General features: G+C 31.6%; 2 protein-coding genes across 2 annotated transcripts; both read left to right on the plus strand.

Moving 5' to 3' along the window:
- Positions 1-5,714: 5,714 nt before the first annotated feature.
- Positions 5,715-6,612, plus strand: LOC112024855 (abscisic stress-ripening protein 1). Its single transcript, XM_024057504.2, has 2 exons — positions 5,715-6,049; positions 6,169-6,612. Exons 1-2 carry the CDS (start codon positions 5,819-5,821, stop codon positions 6,349-6,351), a joined length of 414 nt encoding a protein of 137 aa, XP_023913272.1. The 5' UTR covers positions 5,715-5,818; the 3' UTR covers positions 6,352-6,612.
- Positions 6,613-10,124: 3,512 nt separating this feature from the next.
- LOC112024856 (abscisic stress-ripening protein 1) lies at positions 10,125-11,491 on the plus strand. The gene is made up of 2 exons (XM_024057505.2): positions 10,125-10,457; positions 11,038-11,491. The coding sequence occupies exons 1-2, from the start codon at positions 10,302-10,304 to the stop codon at positions 11,218-11,220; spliced, it is 339 nt and encodes a 112-aa protein (XP_023913273.2). The 5' UTR covers positions 10,125-10,301; the 3' UTR covers positions 11,221-11,491.
- Positions 11,492-19,966: the final 8,475 nt, after the last annotated feature.

Consider the following 19,966-nt stretch of genomic DNA (forward strand, 5'->3'; position numbering starts at 1 on the left):
AAAATCTTGGATAATTTTGTCAAGTTCCAATGAGGTAAGAATTTCAATAGCTTTATTGTAATTGTGCTCTGCCACTCCAAGTTTCCATGGCAAAATCTATAACCCCATCTACCAAACCAAGAATGTCCATAAGCAACCCCATACAACAATCTAAGAATTTCAACTGTGATTTTTCTGCAAAAGAAAGAAGACCGCCCTAAATTTAGAGTTTTCATAAATCAAATACAGAAAAACTGAGAACTTTGTGTGGAATTTTGGTTACTGGGTTTGTAGATTTTTACAAATCCTATCCCACAGTCAAACAATGCAATAGATGGGTATGAAGATCAATGACATGATCAGCCAAAGGCATATTCTATGTCCTCTCTCTCATATTTCAAGTTTTGATGGCGCTGTTAGCAAAACTTGCATGTTGATTTCCTACACCAGCAATACTCTCCATATGGTCAGTTTAGAGTTTTTTCTTTCTCTTTGGATGATGGGTGAGTTGGGTGGGTGGTACCTGAGGTTTTGAGAAGAATCCAAATTTGGGGAGAGGCACACAAGCTAGACAAGAGATCTAGAAAAATATAGCTTTTGTTTTAATTGATTTTGAAGAAGGGTGCTTAGTCTTTTAAGTTTGTTCCATCTCAGCAAGAAGCATGTGCCAAGCACATGTAGTAGAATTCTGTTAAACATAACAACAAAAGTAACACCAGGGTGTAAAGTGTGATAAGTGTAATAGTTTAGGGTGCAAAGTATGCATTTGGATAGTTTATGGTGCAAAGTGTAATTTAATGTATAGTTTAGGGTGGTAAAGTGTAATTTTTCTTAATTTCCTTAATCTCAAATCCATCTAAACAAGTAATATTCTAAAAATTATAGTAATTTAAATCACTTATGCTATGTTTGATGGATTCAAATCCTCTAAAATTCTTAGAATACTCTATCCAGTTGATCAATTCCTTAATTCCTAATTCTTCTTTTAAAATAAACAGTCAAGATATTGTTATTTTCTACACCATAAATCCTTTAATACATGCCTGAATCTATCTTTCAAAAAACAAAAAACAACCAAATATTTCTATTAAAGTTAGACTACTAACTACTAACATCAAAAACACCCCTACGAATTTTACACTAAAATAATCAATCCTGCAAATTCATTTAAAAATCATCAACACCCTAATTACGCTGCTCAAGATAGAGTTTTTGGATCAAGGGTTAGGTTGTGGCCTATGGGGTTGACTTCCACGGAGATTGAGAAGAAAGAGCTCAAGTGACCATTTTTCATATTAGTTTTTCCCCCCTTAATGAAAGAATTAATATTTTTTTCCCCTCAAAGAAAGAAACTAACAAGTGATGTTTCAATATCCAAGAAAAAAAAAAGTTTCTTTGAATTATTCTTGTATATATTTTTTTCCCTTTGCTTTGATGGCTTCTTTTTCTACAAGAAAACTAATAAAATGGAAAATTCTACCAGAGTTTGGAATTGTAAATCACGACTTTTCTTGGACGTTGTTATTTGTGGTTTAAAATATTGAAAATTTTAAGTATTAATTGGAAGAAATCAGGTCCCACCGACCCACCTCTCTCTCTCTCTCTCTCTCTCTCTCTCTCTCTCTCTCTCTCATATTTCAATGGATCCAAAGGAGCATGAGAGGACTTGACAGTTAGCATAAACCTTAGAAAATTTCTGATTGTCAATAGCTGGGTTTCATTCATATCTCTGCAATGAGGAATTATTTGCTTGATTTCTTTGTATTGGTCTGTGTTACTAAAATCTTGGATAATTTTGTCAAGTTCCAATGAGGTAAGAATTTCAATAGCTTTATTGTAATTGTGCTCTGCCACTCCAAGTTTCCATGGCAAAATCTATAACCCCATCTACCAAACCAAGAATGTCCATAAGCAACCCCATACAACAATCTAAGAATTTCAACTGTGATTTTTCTGCAAAAGAAAGAAGACCGCCCTAAATTTAGAGTTTTCATAAATCAAATACAGAAAAACTGAGAACTTTGTGTGGAATTTTGGTTACTGGGTTTGTAGATTTTTACAAATCCTATCCCACAGTCAAACAATGCAATAGATGGGTATGAAGATCAATGACATGATCAGCCAAAGGCATATTCTATGTCCTCTCTCTCATATTTCAAGTTTTGATGGCGCTGTTAGCAAAACTTGCATGTTGATTTCCTACACCAGCAATACTCTCCATATGGTCAGTTTAGAGTTTTTTCTTTCTCTTTGGATGATGGGTGAGTTGGGTGGGTGGTACCTGAGGTTTTGAGAAGAATCCAAATTTGGGGAGAGGCACACAAGCTAGACAAGAGATCTAGAAAAATATAGCTTTTGTTTTAATTAATTTTGAAGAAGGGTGCTCAGTCTTTTAAGTTTGTTCCATCTCAGCAAGAAGCATGTGCCAAGCACATGTAGTAGAATTCTGTTAAACATAACAACAAAAGTAACACCAGGGTGTAAAGTGTGATAAGTGTAATAGGTTAGGGTGCAAAGTATGCATTTGGATAGTTTAGGGTGCAAAGTGTAATTTAATGTATAGTTTAGGGTGGTAAAGTGTAATTTTTCCTAATTTCCTTAATCTCAAATCCATCTAAACAAGTAATATTCTAAAAATTATAGTAATTTAAATCACTTATGCTATGTTTGATGGATTCAAATCCTCTAAAATTCTTAGAATACTCTATCCAGTTGATCAATTCCTTAATTCCTAATTCTTCTTTTAAAATAAACAGTCAAGATATTGTTATTTTCTACACCATAAATCCTTTAATACATGCCTGAATCTATCTTTCAAAAAACAAAAAACAACCAAATATTTCTATTAAAGTTAGACTACTAACTACTAACATCAAAAACACCCCTACGAATTTTACACTAAAATAATCAATCCTGCAAATTCATTTAAAAATCATCAACACCCTAATTACGCTGCTCAAGATAGAGTTTTTGGATCAAGGGTTAGGTTGTCGCCTATGGGGTTGACTTCCACGGAGATTGAGAAGAAAGAGCTCAAGTGACCATTTTTCATATTAGTTTTTCCCCTCTTAATGAAAGAATTAATATTTTTTTCCCCTCAAAGAAAGAAACTAACAAGTGATGTTTCAATATCCAAGAAAAAAAAAAGCTTCTTTGAATTATTCTTGTATATATATTTTTCCCTTTGCTTTGATGGCTTCTTTTTCTACAAGAAAACTAATAAAATGGAAAATTCTACCAGAGTTTGGAATTGTAAATCACGACTTTTCTTGGACGTTGTTATTTGTGGTTTAAAATATTGAAAATTTTAAGTATTAATTGGAAGAACTGCTTTAGTGTGTTTTTGTGTTGATTTCTCAAGAAAATAAAAGGGTTATTAAAATATAAGTTTAACCAATTTAGGGTTGTATTAATGGATTGACGGTGAGGGAGTATCCTAACCATTTATTTTAAAAGAAATATGGAAACTTAAAGAACTCTACTTTATAGAAAACTCTAGGAACTCTAGAATATCTCAATCGGTGTTAGATTGGTGTAAAACCTTTTTTTTTCCTAGATATTTGATCCAGCTAAAACTTTTGGTCAAACCAATAATATTTTTGATTGACGAATGAAAACACTCCTAAATTTCCCAAAAATGTTTTATGCTGAAAAATCTGTGCCCATTTTCTGCCTCTCCTTGTCTCCCACCCCTTTCCCTTGCTCTCTTCACAATTTATAAGGGACGTCTAAATTTTTTGAGAAATGAATAGATCTGTTTATAAGTGCCTAAACTATGTTCAAGGTTAAATTAATACTTTTGAGGTGATAAGTCCAGTCCACTCATCTCTTACATTTTTACTAAAAAAATATTTCTAAGGACATTGATCAATTCAAAATTTATATAAAGGTAGTTTTTCTGGTAGAGTGAAGTTGAATATTTGGATGGTATTATTATGCCGATAAAATAATCCCATATAAAATGAAATTTAGAAGAAAGTATGGGCAAATAAAATCACTTCACGTATAGATACATAGTTGCACACATGACACATATATGTAGAGACTAGAGAGATAAATTATAATAGGACGGCACTTCATCAAAGTTGACAAGGTCACTTCTATTGTATATACACTCTTCCTTTTGAATTAGCACGAAAACTCTTAAAAGACAAAACACTTTTTTTCCTATAAGCAAAGAAATGTGATCACATAATCTTTACAGAAACCCAAATGGATCCTAAACTTAAAATATTTAAATGACCACAAGGAGAGGTGCTTGATTGATGGGAACTTGCTAATTAGCTACTAGGCAATACATGTGTACATGTTTCATCGATGGATGCCAACTTTATCACAAAAATAAAGCAATAATCACATCACATGTAATACTAATAAATAAAATCAAAGAAAAGAAGGTTCACTTTAGGAAGAATCTCACAAAGGTGATATCTGGTAAGGTATAAACTAACTAGAAGTCTAGAACAACCAATCTTCGTGCCAAAAACAATAATTGGGTTAAATAACATTGATTAGTGCCAAGTGTTTTGTTACTCAGTCTCAGCCTCAATCTTGGAAAGGGTCTCTTCCCTTATAAAACGAGCTCCCTAGTTTGATCCAGAAATGAGTAGGAAGGTCGACCGTGCGGCATGGGGCATTATCCCAAATGCACGTTAGGAATAGGAAATAATAAAAGTCGCACAAGCACTCTCAAACATTTTCTCTTATTTTAGTTTCACATGGAAAGAATCCACAGATCTAAGACACCGTCTAGATCTCTCTTTCAATGTGTCTTTATTGTTAAGATTATCGGGTTAATATATATATATATATATATTAAGGTCATCTGGAGTTCTTGTGCAGTAATTAAGTTAATAGATTAGAATAAATAGTTTTTTTTTAAGTGTAGTGGTGAAGTGAAGGCAAATTTGCCGTCACTTCGCCACCTGTATTGCTTTAATGATATCAAAGCCCCTCCCTTTTTTAAAAGAGGGGCGTAATTGATATCATTAAAACCTTTTTTTTTTTTTAAATAAAATAAAATTGGAAGAAGAAACCGTGAATTAGGAAAAGTAAAATAAAAATTGTGCAAGTTCAAAATTCAATTAAGATAGAGAATAAAAAAGTGAGAAAAAAAGAGTTGATATGAATTATTAAGTTTTTGTGTTTATCTAAATAATTGAAAAGATATTAGATATAAAAGTAGTAGATAACAAAAATTAGTTATTGTTTCTATCTTTTAAAAAAGTAGTAGATAAAAATATTTAATTTGTTGTTTCTATCTAAAAATTGATTCAAAGAAGAGATAAAGTAGAGAAAAAAATTGATATAAAAAAATTAATAATTTTTTTATTTAACCAAAAAATAAATATAAGGCAGTAAAAAAAATTTGATATGAACAATTTTTTTTTTAGAGGATAATATGAACAAATTAGTTGTTGTATTTATCTAAAATTTAATTACTTCTAGGTCCAACCTTTTATTTTATTATCCATTATATAGTATATATATTATGATTTTATTTTTTTTAATGAAATATATGATTTTTGTTGGTAAAACGAATCAACTATGCGGTCATTATGCAGTATACACTGAAGGAGAAAAAATTAGTATAAGAATCAATTAATTTTATATGTGTGTTTGTTTCTTAAAAAAAAAAAGAAAAAAAAAGGAGAATAATTGTTTTACATTGTTTAAGAGGAGTCCAGCAAATGAGTATGTGTCACTTGGCCACTATCCCCTATAAATAGCAGGAGCTCTCTACCCAAACTTCATTATAAAAACCATCAACTACCTCTCTTTCTTATTCTGTCCTTAATTTAACGCTAGCTTTGTTAACTCAACTTCAAACTCCAATTTCATGGCTGAAGAGAAGCATCACCACCATCTTTTCCATCACAACAAGGACGAGGATAAGCCTGTTGAAACTGTCTACACTGAGACTGGGTACAGTGATTCGACCACAGTAGGATATGGTGCCACCACCATCTCCACCGAGTCTGAGGTTGACTACAGGAAGGAAGAGAAGCACCACAAGAATCTCGAGCACCTTGGCGAGATGGGTGCTGTCGCAGCTGGTGCTTATGCCTTGGTAATACCCTACCTTTGTTTTGTATATATATATATATATATATATTAGTTTATATATGGTGATCTTTAATAATAAGGCTAAAGTTTTTTCTTCTTTCTCCTGATAATGATATATTTCAGCACGAGAAGCATAAGGCAAAGAAAGATCCAGAGCATGCCCACAAGCACAAGATAGAAGAGGAGATTGCAGCAGCGGCTGCAGTTGGAGCTGGTGGATATGCCTTCCATGAGCATCATGAGAAGAAAGAGGCAAAGGAACAAGACGAAGAGGCTCATGGAAAGAAGCACCACCTTTTTGGTTGAAAACAACACGATCGATCCATCCATCCATCCAAGACACACCATCTAGATTCTAGATCTCTCTTTCAATGTGTCTTTTTTTTTTTTTCCCCAGTATTTACTTTGAGCTGTGTTGTGTTTATACCAGTAAGCAACTACCCTAAATAATACTTTGTGGGCGAGAGAGTGATCTTGTGAATGTTTACTTGGTTGGTACGTGTCCTTGTTCATTGTTTGTCATCCGGTTTCTTTGTGTGTAATGTTAAGAATAATATTTTCCTATCATATCAGTTAATCTTCTTGATGTTATCTAAGCAATTTATTATTTCTTTTCATTTTATTAAATTTTTGACCCAAGAAAACTTAAAAAAAAAAAAAAATAGAGTAATACAAGAAATTTTTTATGAGAGTAAAAATTTCATCACATCGACGATTACAAAAAGTAATTTTGACTTTCACATGTAAGCTAATTTTTTTTTAAAAATAATTAAAACTAAATTATTAAATAAATAGTAATGATAAATTATAAAATAAGTAAACAATTTTAATGAAAATTTAATTTTAAGTTTTAATTTTCTAGAGTTTAGACTTATTAGTGTTTTATTTTTGTGCTTTGTGTTAATTTCTTAACATGAGATGTGGTATGCTTTTGATCATTCCTATATCTATGTCCTAGCCAGCACAAAAAATGATAAACAAAATAGTTTCTTAATACCAATTTTTTTCTTGGTTGAAGTAGAATTTAAATTTTAATAATAGAATTTTAATTGAAATAAAATTTAATTCTAAAATTTAGATGATAACATTTTATCTAAACTAAATTATTGTTAAATCTTATCTTTAGCTAACAGCCTTGTAGTATAATATCTAAATAAAATATTAATTTAAGAAGATGCAACTGGAGGAAAAAATAAAAATGAAAACGTTAGTTGTGTGGAATTTAAGTTTAGAAAATTTTGATAATAGACTTTTAGTTTGAATAAAATTTAAATATTATTCCTTAATTTGAAGAAATATATCCTAACAAATAACATAAAATTAATTTACTAATTAGTAAGAGTAACCACTTGGCGCAATCGTGACTTTTAAGCTCAACTTTTATTATATAATAATATGATGATATGATATGATTTTTAAATCCATCGATTACAATTATTGTCATATTAATTTATAAATGTTATATAGTAAAATTTGAAAACTATTAGTTACTTTAGGGTAAATATCGTGTTACACCTTACTTTTACATTTATAGTAGACTACATCATAAATTTAATTAGTATGATCTACCATAACAAATGTAAGAGAGTATATCTAATAATTACTCATAAAATTTAAATATCTTTTAACAATATTTTTTTTAAATCATCCATTAAAAAAAAATTTGATTGACAAACATTAATTAATTGTTTACCATTATCAGCCGGCCTGTGTGTACCCTTTCCATTTCTCTCTCCCTTTATATTATTTATATAATAATATAAAATTAATATAAAAGAACATGTGCGTGGACATTTTTTATTGCTTTGATTAGTCAATCCCAAGATCATTTGTGAGATATTTTTGAAGTTAGGATTAAGATACATATATATATATATATATATATTTTTTTTTTTTTTGAGAAACAGGATTAAGATACATATATGATGGCAGTTTGGTTCTGTTGTTTAACAACGGTTTTTGTTGTTTAAATAACATAATATATATTTTTTTAATATTTTTTTTACTCACATATTTTCACAATACTTAAATAATGTTACTAGAATAATATTTGTAAACAGCCCTGCACAACAAATGAGATTATGCTATGGTGGGCTTGAGCCATTTAAATGATTTTATTATTATTATTATAAATATCTTATGAAAGTAATGCCATCAACCATTACAACTAACAAATTGTAATATGCTAACTTTCTTACAAGATATCCTGATTTGCTGTAAGGCCACATATAATGAATCCTTATTTATTTATTTATTTTTATACAAGATAAAAATTTTAATTTAAGTGTATATATGTATGAAATTTTTCTTGAAGACTTGAACCCTATTCCTTACTCATATACTCCACAAATACTTATACTAGTGGAGTAACCATTACACTAAGAGTGTGCGGTATTTATAATAATAATAAAATCTTTAATTTGAAAAACTAAAGAATCTTTAGTTTGAAAAACTTCACATTTTCGTCCACTGAAGCAATTTATCCAAAAAAAAAAAAAAAAGTTTTGCTTGGTTATTAATCGCTTGTATAATTCCAGGGCTTAGAGGACGTGCTTGATAAAGTGGTAATGGGTGAGTTTGTGGGAATCAAATTCCGAGGCTACATGATAGAGTTTAACACCGGCCGGTCGAAGAGAAGTATTTGCATTTGCATACTGGCATGATGGAGAGTTAATCTTAATACTAGGATACTCAAAACAAATTTGTTAAACTGATGATGTGGTTAGGAAATTATGATACAATAAGAAACAATTAATGAGGAAAATGGGAAAAGATGTTAAGTTGCTTGGTCAGGAAACTAAGAAACAAACTCAAGTTCAACGGTGACGGTAGTGCAGTGGCTAATGACTTAACTTCGATGATCAGTGTCAGTAGTCTGGTGGCAGGAGACGTCTTACCGATGATCGATGGCCGGAGACACCTCATTGGTGATCAGTGACCAAAAACGAGACCCCTCAGTTGGTGTCGAAGGTCTGATAATTAATGAAGATATCATTTTGTCAGTCGGTGTTGGCAGCCCAGTCACCTGAAATATTGCTCTGACAATAATTGTCAATAGTCCGGTTGCTGAAACTATTGCTCTGACTGCCAGTTCTAGTGGTCTGGTCACCGGACCTTTCGTACCAACGGCTTTGGTGTTGAGCCATTACTTTGGTGATTTACTTGAAATATTTTACTCATCATACTTGACACTTGAAAATATTTTACTGACAATGTTTTATACATAAAAATTTTTACATGTAAAATATTTTACATTTAAAAATATTTTATTTCAAAACAAACAGAATGTAAATATATAAAATTCAATTGAATACCCTTTACAAAAGCCTAGATGATGCTATTTAATTCTAAGTTCAAAGTCATGTGGCTTAAGCTAAAGTACCTTACAATTATAAGTCTGGTAATTCTTTAACTAACTATTCGTAGCCAAATTGAAATTTTATATAAATAAATAAATAAAAAATGAAATTTTTTAAAACTAACTCAAACGTGTGATTTGCTTGTAAGATCTTTAAAGTTGTCGGGACAAAAAATGTAAACAAGAACTACATTGCCAGAAATCAATGAGAAAGGTTATTAATTGCTCTGTGACGTGGATTAAGGGTTTGGGTTAAGGTGATTAATATTTTTTATATATATTGGTGATCATGGTCAAATGAGTAAGCCCTCCCCCAGGCCATGAATTTTGTCATCAAAGGTCAAGACTTAAGGAGTAAGTTATATCTATAATCTATAATATATTGGCCTGAATTTTTGTCATCATAGGTCATGACTTAGAGATTAAGTTATATATATATACGCACACATTAGTCTTATCATACACATTTTGTGCGTGTGATGAAACTTTTTTTTTTTTTTTTGGCCTAGTGTCATAATTTTCTTTAAAAAAAAATTGGATAAGTTTTTTTTTTTTTTTTTTTTTTAAGACATAAATGAGTAGAAAAGTATCCTATTTTATAAGTATTTTAAATAGAGCTAGAAATATATTTTTATGAGTTTGTTCTAAAGTTTTTTTCTAATTAAGCGTAAGGTTTAGGGCCATTATAGATATAACTTACTTCTTAAGTCTTGACCTTTGATGACAAAATTCATGGCCTGGGGGAGGGCTTAGTCATTTGACCATGATCACCACTATATATAATCACCCTAACCCAAGCCCTTAATCCACATCACAGAGCAATTAATAACCTTTCTCATTGATTTCTGGCATTGTAGTTCTTGTGCTTTCTCAAGTCACATATTACCCTACCACCACGATGGCTGACCACCACCACCACCACCACCACAACCATCATCACAACCACAATAAAGATGAGGAAAAACCTGTTGATTATAAGAAGGAAGAGAAGCACCACAAGCATGGCGAGCACCTAGGTGAGCTTGGTGCTGTTGCTGCTGGAGCTTATGCCTTGGTAATCTTCCTCATCTAGTAGCCATCTTTCCTTTTAATTCCTTCAGGTTTATTATTATTATTATTATTATATAATTGCCTATTTACGTTTTAAAAATTGCTATTTTCATTGTATTGAAGTTTTTCTATTATTGTTATAGATACTGTTTTTGATCTCGAGTAGCATGAACCAATATCTTTAATTAATCGAAAACGCTATAGAAAAGAATGTTTTTTTGGGGATGAATGAGAGATATTATTGAAAACAAAGCACTATACAATAGTATGATCCTACGCATAATACATATACACTGGAGAAAACAAACAAAGCTTGCTGTGAAGACAAACAAACAAACAAACTTTTTACAAATTAAAAGCAGCAAAGCTACTATATACGTAGCACTTCATTAGTTATTTAGTCATGTGTTGTGTTAGCTCTATCAGGAGTTTCTGTGCGCATGCATGCATATTCGGGATTTCTTGATGGAAATAAAATCTATCTATGTTGAATTAAATTGACCTTAAAATTTATTTGCGTATAGTTGTTTTAGCCCTTTTCAAATTCGTACTAGAACTTTAATTTGTTTCAATTATTGTTTCAGCATGAAAAGCATAAGGCAAAGAAAGATCCAGAGCATGCCCACAAGCACAAGATAGAAGAGGAGATTGCAGCAGCAGTTGCAGTAGGAGCCGGTGGGTATGCATTCCATGAGCATCATAAGAAGAAAGAAGCAAAGAAAGAAGAAGAGAAGGCTCATGGAAAGAAGCACAACCATCTCTTTTAAGAGTCTATAAAATATTTATGTGTTTTGTTTTATTCAGAATATTTGAAACATGTTAATCATATCGTCAGTAAGCGACTACCCCAAATAATATTATTAGGAATGAGTAATGAGTTTATGAATCTCTTCTAGATGGGGTATATTCTCTTCAAAATAGGTTTTATCTAGTACTCTTGCTATGTGAAATGTTACCGTGTCAATGTTTAGAATATAATACTGTAATCTGAGAAATTTTCTTTATTTTTTTATAAATAAAGGATCTTTTTATATTTGAGTTTCTTTTCTTTGTAATCTTCTATGAAGTTTCTGAAGTCCTCCCTTTTCGCATAAATTTTGCATGATGAATTCTAACGCCCACACCTAACCTTTGAGTAAAGGACATAACAAGGTTCCAGCGGCTTGCTTTCCAAAAAAAAAAAAAAACACTCCTATGGGTGAATCTATTGCATATATAACAAGGATCAACATTAAGTCCATTATTCTTTGCACTAATAACGGATGAGCTCATTACATTAATCTAAGAGTAAGTCCCTTAATGTATGCCTTTTGTAGATGATATAGCTGTGGTGAATGGAATTAGAAGTAGAATTAATGCCAAATTAGAAATTTGGCAAGACAATGTAGAATCTAAAAACTTTCGATTAAGTATGACTAAAATGGAATACATAGAATATTAGTTTAGTAAAAGTAGAAACGTAAATGAAAGGTAGGAACGAAAATGAAAGGGCAATAATACTTAATTGTCAAGAGATACTAAAGAATGATAGTTTTCTATTTCTTAGATCAATATTTCATAAAGGTGAAGAAATTGAAAAGTGTGTGAATTGTAATATATGAGCAAGTGGATGAAGTGGAGAAGTGCATCCACTAGAGGAAGAGTGAAATGATCGAAGTCAAGGGAATGATAAAAGTAGAGGAAACCAAAAATCACTTTCGTAGAAATAATAAGAAAAGATACAACAGTTGAGAAAAGTAATAAATAATATAACTTTACATATAATATAATGAATAAAAAAAAAATACATGTGACAAACCCTTACTAATTAATCTTAAGGATTCATAGCACATTCCAAAATTTTGGGACTCAAGTTTTGTTATTATTGTCGTTGCATTGATCAAAATGCTTGAAATGGCTACATCTCATTCTAATTTAGATGTACATTTTTGCTAAAATTAATAAAGGTTTCAAGCAAAAACTGTCCTTAATTAGAAAGGTTAGTAAATATTTCTGACATACACTGACTCTTTTGATTAAAAACGAACTCCCTACTCCCTAGAAATAAGAAAATAAGATTCTAAAATATTAAAAAATCCAATTATGACACCGAAATTAACAATATCAAAAATTTATTCCACATTTTATCCTAAATAAATCACATATAGATCGAAATTATGATCCTTCATTTCTTAAAATAGCTTACTAAAACTAATCTTACGAACTCCATCTGAGATGTAACATTCTTTTGGATTTATGTAGAACTTATTTGATTTGAAAAGTATGGAAACATGGTGCATGCATAATGTCAATTTGGCATTTTTTATATCTATATGAAGAAATCATGAGCAGCTAGAAATTTAGTTGAGGAAGGGCAATACCGAAAGACAACTATAGAACACGCATAATTTTTACAAAAAGAAAATTGTAAGGTAATATTAAATAATAATAAAAATGACAATACACTTCCTGCGAAAAAAAATGACAATAAACTTGTAATAATTCCTTTCTAATCTTGAGCACAATAAAAGCTAGGAGAAACTAATACAGGGTAGCAGGTCAAAATGGGCATTTGCCCCTTTCGCCAAAACCTTTTAGTAAAATACTCATATTTTGAAACTATCTAACAAAATGCCCATGTTTTAAACTTGATTTTCTAAAAATCAAGTTTTAATAAAAAACTCGATTTTTAGAAAATCGAGTTATGTGAAATCAAACTTAAAAAAAAAAAAAAAAAACATGGAAACTCGAGTTTTTCTCACATTGCTCGATTTTCATTAAATCGAGTTTTTCATTGAAACATGATTTTCTAAAAATTGAATTTCAAAACAAGGGCATTTTACTAGACAGTTTCAGAACATGGACATTTTGCTACATCTTTTAGGCAAAAAGGGCAAATGCTCATTTTGGCCCAACCCAGGATAGTGTCTCGTAAAGATTGATAGCCATTACCATTTTTTGTGCATAATACTAAAGTTCTGTTGTGAAATAAAGGATTTAGTAGGTTATAAATCTATATTTTAACTAGAAAATAAAGGTTTTATTTTGTTCATGTATACAATATATTAACGATACATATATACGTAAAGATATATATTTGTTTACTAATTCAATCGAAGTTTGAAAATTATTTACCCTCATTCTTTATAGATTAGTTTAATTTAAAAGTTTTAGATCTATAAATAATATGACTATTTTAAATAAATAAATATCGTGTGATCCAATCAGCTTTGGTAGGGTGCTGTCCTACCATGAAATTTTCTTCCATAAAATTTTATATATTCAATCCAACTAAAAATATTTCAAACAAATTATTTGACCATATATAAGAGAAGAATAACAGAAAAGTTCTTGCTAATTATTTCATAGAAAAATTCTTGCTAATTATTAGTAAATTAAGAAAAGTGAACATAGAAGTACTAACGATATATGCAATGGCAAAGTCATAAAATTTTCTCAAGGGGGGCTCAAGCCAAATATATGATTGTATTCTTTAGCTTTAACTCTTTCAATATAAATGTGAATGACTTTATCTTTGAAAAAATAAAATTAAAAATTTTTTGCTAAAGAGATTTACTTATATATTTTTTTAAAATTATGCTTTAAATGCTCCTAAAATTAATAACTTATTGTGGGAGGGTTTCATAGTCTCAGCCCCCAATTAGCAAGTATTGTCCGCTTTAGGCACGCTTTTGTGCATGGCCTTTACGGTTTTGCTCAATCCCACATCGGGGAGAGAGACCTCCTACATGTGCCTTATAAGCTTGAGCCTAAGACACATGTGTACCACTACTTATGCTTTAAATGCTCCTAAAATTAATAACTTATTGTGGGAGGGTTTCATAGTCTCAACCCCCAATTAGCAGGTATTGTCCGCTTTAGGTACGCTTTTGTGCATGGCCTTCACGGTTTTGCTCAATCCCACATCAGGGAGAGAGGCCTCCCACATGTGCCTTAAAAGCTTGACCCTAAGACACACGTGTATGACAAAAAAGTGAATATAAAAAAGATAATAAATGTGACAACAATAAATTAAAGAACATTTACACTTTAAAAAATAAAATAAAAGGGGACCGTTACTTAAAAATTATTCAATATTTTAAATTTTTAACATTAAAATAGAGGGTGAGGGGCATTTTAGAAAAATCCAAGGGCGGCCCAGGCCCTCCTACCTCCGCCCCAAATATAAGATAAAAGATTAATAAAAAATTTCAAACTTCCTTATATCTTTTTTATTATATTTTTAAAATATAATACTTTCCCTTCCTTTCATTCTTCTAGAATTTTAAAGCTGTAAAAGCCAAGTTGCCAACAAGACTAGGAATATGTTTTTCTCACAAAAGCCAAATTACCAGCAAGACTAGGAATACGAGAAAAGTAGAAAACAAAATAATTATAAATTACTCGGATAGTTGAATATTATTTAGGAAGTTGACATATAGATGTATAGAAAGTTGGAATGGATGTGTGTTTATACGAGAAAACTGCTAAACAAGAATATTTATTAAAATATTCTATAGGAAGTTGACATATGGATATGTAAGTATGCTCACTCCTATGGGTTTGAGAGGTAGATGTCTCAGGTTGAATCTTGCAATGGGAAGTGATTGGAAAATAAATTCATGCTTTCGACTCATGCTTACTAACGTCCTCAATAGGGTTGGACACAATTATGGTTTATCTAGATTCCTTACTCTGTATCCTCAGGCATAATGGGTAGTGTGGGCGCAACAAGAGGGGAGTATGCCTCGGCCGAATGGACCTAGATTAAGTCTAGAAACCATATAAATAACGTCCTTAATGGAAAGACTAATCTTACTACCAGAGTATGGGTTCGAAATTTAGGTACGGTTTGGAAAGGTGTTACGTACCCAAGACCGCCTGACCTGTGGGTCAGCTTCCACTCATTGTGTCTTACATCTTAATCTTGTTAAAAGCATATTCAATACTGCCATTCTAGACTCACACACATACTAACATACATCTAGCAAACAAACATGGCATTTTATCCCAAACCCTAACATACATCTATCATGCATCTCATATTATATCTTAACATACATCTATCACACTTAGCATTATAGTAAATCCAAGGCAAAAACATGTAAATATCAAATCAAGGTAGAAAATAGGCAAGGCAAGATCAAAACAACATGTTCACATATTCATAGCAAAACCTAGATTGCATATCTAACTTCATATCCATCACATCCACAACTAGATGCATGAACATGTGAATGCATAACTTACCTCACTCCATCACAATACCTATGCATCAATGTATGGTCATATGAATGCGTGTTCATGGCCAAACAAAGATAAACAATAAAGGAATCCTAATCCAACATGTGAAGAACAGACCAACAAACAAACAAACAGAGAAACAGAATATAATATAGATGAGGTATATTCTCTTCAAAGTAGTTTTATCTAGTACTCTTGCTGTGTGAAATATTATAGTGTCAATATTTAGAATATAATATCGTAATTTGAGAACTTTTCCTTATTTATTTATTTATTTATTTATAAATGAAAGATCTTTCTATATTTGAGTTTCTTTTCTCTGTAATCTTTTATGAAGTTTTTATAGTCCTCCCTTTTCGCATAAATTTTGCATGATGAATTGTAACGCCAACACCTAGCCTTTGAGTAAAGGACATAACAAGTTTCCTGCGGGTTGCTTTTTTAAAATTAAAAAAAAAAAAATAAAAAAAAAAAAAAAAAAAAAAAAAAAAGGCCTCCCACATGTGCCTTATAAGCTTGAGCCTAAGACACATGTGTACCACTACTTATGCTTTAAATGCTCCTAAAATTAATAACTTATTGTGGGAGGGTTTCATAGTCTCAGCCCCCAATTAGCAGGTATTGTCCGCTTTAGGTACACTTTTGTGCGTGGCCTTCACGGTTTTGCTCAATCCCACATCAGGGAGAGAGGCCTCCCACATGTGCCTTAAAAGCTTGACCCTAAGACACACGTGTATGACAAAAAAGTGAATATAAAAAAGATAATAAATGTGACAATAATAAATTAAAGAACATTTACACTTTAAAAAATAAAATAAAAGGGGACCGTTACTTAAAAATTATTCAATATTTTAAATTTTTAACATTAAAATAGAGGGTGAGGGGCATTTTAGAAAAATCCAAGGGTGGCCCAGGCCCTCCTACCTCCGCCCCTAATATATGATAAAAGATTAATAAAAAATTTCAAACTTCCTTGTATCTTTTTTATTATATTTTTTAAAATATAATACTTTCCCTTCCTTTCATTCTTCTAGAATTTTAAAGCTGTAAAAGCCAAGTTGCCAACAAGACTAGGAATATGTTTTTCTCACAAAAGCCAAATTACCAGCAAGACTAGGAATACGAGAAAAGTAGAAAACAAAATAATTATAAATTACTCGGATAGTTGAATATTATTTAGGAAGTTGACATATAGATGTATAGAAAGTTGGAATGGATGTGTGTTTATACGAGAAAACTGCTAAACAAGAATATTTATTAAAATATTCTATAGGAAGTTGACATATGGATATGTAAGTATGCTCACTCCTATGGGTTTGAGAGGTAGATGTCTCAGGTTGAATCTTGCAATGGGAAGTGATTGGAAAATAAATTCATGCTTTCGACTCATGCTTACTAACGTCCTCAATAGGGTTGGACACAATTATGGTTTATCTAGATTCCTTACTCTGTATCCTCAGGCATAATGGGTAGTGTGGGCGCAACAAGAGGGGAGTATGCCTCGGCCGAATGGACCTAGATTAAGTCTAGAAACCATATAAATAACGTCCTTAATGGAAAGACTAATCTTACTACCAGAGTATGGGTTCGAAATTTAGGTACGGTTTGGAAAGGTGTTACGTACCCAAGACCGCCTGACCTGTGGGTCAGCTTCCACTCATTGTGTCTTACATCTTAATCTTGTTAAAGGCATATTCAATACTGCCATTCTAGACTCACACACATACTAACATACATCTAGCAAACAAACATGGCATTTTATCCCAAACCCTAACATACATCTATCATGCATCTCATATTATATCTTAACATACATCTATCACACTTAGCATTATAGTAAATCCAAGGCAAAAACATGTAAATATCAAATCAAGGTAGAAAATAGGCAAGGCAAGATCAAAACAACATGTTCACATATTCATAGCAAAACCTAGATTGCATATCTAACTTCATATCCATCACATCCACAACTAGATGCATGTACATGTGAATGCATAACTTACCTCACTCTATCACAATACCTATGCATCAATGTATGGTCATATGAATGCGTGTTCATGGCCAAACAAAGATAAACAATAAAGGAATCCTAATCCAACATGTGAAGAACAGACCAACAAACAAACAAACAGAGAAACAGAATATAATATAGATGAGGTATATTCTCTTCAAAGTAGTTTTATCTAGTACTCTTGCTGTGTGAAATATTATAGTGTCAATATTTAGAATATAATATCGTAATTTGAGAACTTTTCCTTATTTATTTATTTATTTATTTATAAATGAAAGATCTTTCTATATTTGAGTTTCTTTTCTCTGTAATCTTTTATGAAGTTTTTATAGTCCTCCCTTTTCGCATAAATTTTGCATGATGAATTGTAACGCCAACACCTAGCCTTTGAGTAAAGGACATAACAAGTTTCCTGCGGGTTGCTTTTTTAAAATTAATTAAAAAAAAAAAAAAAAAACCTCCTATGGGTGAATCTATTATGTACATAACAAGGATCAACATTAAGTCCATATCTCTTTGCACTAATAACGGATGAGCTCATTACATCAATCTAAAAGTAAGTAAAGTAAGTCCCTTAATGTATGCCTTTTGTAGATGATATAGTATTGGTGGATGGAATTAATGCCAAATTAGGAATTTGGCAAGATGCTATAGAATCTAAAAAAACTTTTGATTAAGTATGACTAAAATAGAATGCATAGAATGTAGGTTTAGTAAAAGTAAAAACAAAAATGAAAGGGTAGTAATACTTAATGGTAAAGAGATACTAAAAAATGATAATTTTCTATTTCTTAGATCAATATTTCATAAAGGTAAAGAAATTGAGAAGTGTGTGAATTATAGGATATGAGCAAGGTGAATGAAGTGGAGAAGCGCATCCAGTAGAGGAAGAGTGAAATGATCAAAGTCAAGGGAACAAAAAAGGTAGAGAAAACCAAAATTCACTTTGGTAGAAGTAATAAAAAAAGCCACGACAATTAAGGAAGTAATAAATAATATGATTTTAGATATAATTGAATGGAGAAAAATAATACATGTGGCAAACTCTAACTAATTAATCTTAAGGATTCATAGCACATTCCAAAATTTTGGGATTAAAAATTGTGGTTTAAAAAATGTTGTGAAAACACATATTTACAATATTCATAAAGCAAAAAATGTGTTTGGTTTAATGTTTCAAATAACATGTTTCAGTTTGTGAAAAAATATAAATAAAATTTTGCAACTTAAATATGTGCTTGAGTTTATGAAAGGTGTAGAAAATTTTGCAATGGGGAATTGTTCTCTCAAAGGGGTCACTAGTGTTTGTCACAACTCTATCCGGGTTCTGACGGATTCCGGGGCTGTACTAGATTTTAAAGGCCCGATTACAGCTCGGGACATCCTCGATAATCACTCAAGGTATGGCATTTTCCAGCAAGGTCAAGCTTCATCACCATTGCAAGACCTTGAGTGCTTAATTAGTGGCAGATTGTATTATCTACTTCCACTAAGCAAGGAGCATAAGCTTTGCAAAAATGGGGTCTCTGAGCAAGTGAAAAACATAGGGATCATTGAGCAATTGGAGGCTGAGTGGATGAGTGTGGTTGAGCCAACTAAGATGTCATCATATGCTGCCTTAGATTTTGTTGATAACTTAGCAAATGGTTCAGATCTTGAAGTCCTGCCAACGGTTGGAGATGGAGTTTGGAGAGTGAAGTTGGTGATTGACACAAAACAATTGGAGGAAATCTTGTCAGAACAAGTGAATATTGTGGCATTGATTGAGAAAATGAGAATGGTTGCAAGCTTTACTAGCCTAACACCAAAGAGAACAGAGAGTGCTTGGGTAATGAGTTGGAAGCCAACCCTCCTGAACCTTTTCAAGTTGCCACTTGATAATGGCAAATAAAAGCCAAGTTTCATGACTATGCTTAACTTTATTTTCCTTGCTGTTAAAGTACCTCTAATTCTCTCATGAGTTTGTTCTACTGTCCCAAGAGCAAACCAATCCTGTCTTATACAATTAATGAGGGAAATGGGAAAGATGTTAAGTTGCTTGGTTAGGAAACTAAGAAACAAAAACAAGTTCAACGGTGATGGCAGTGTAGTGGCTAATGACTCAACTTTGGTGATCAGTGTCAGTAGTCTGGTGGCAGGAGATGCCTTACTGATGATTGATGCTGGCAATTCGATGGTCGGAGACACCTCATTGGCAACCAATGACCTAAAATGCGACCCCACAACTAGTGTTGGAGGTTTGATCATTGAAGATGTCATTTTGTCAATCAATGTTGGCA

The sequence above is a fragment of the Quercus suber genome, unplaced genomic scaffold (genome assembly GCF_002906115.3).
Source record: "Quercus suber isolate HL8 unplaced genomic scaffold, Cork oak 2.0 scaffold_218, whole genome shotgun sequence".
Taxonomy (NCBI): Eukaryota; Viridiplantae; Streptophyta; class Magnoliopsida; order Fagales; family Fagaceae; genus Quercus; species Quercus suber.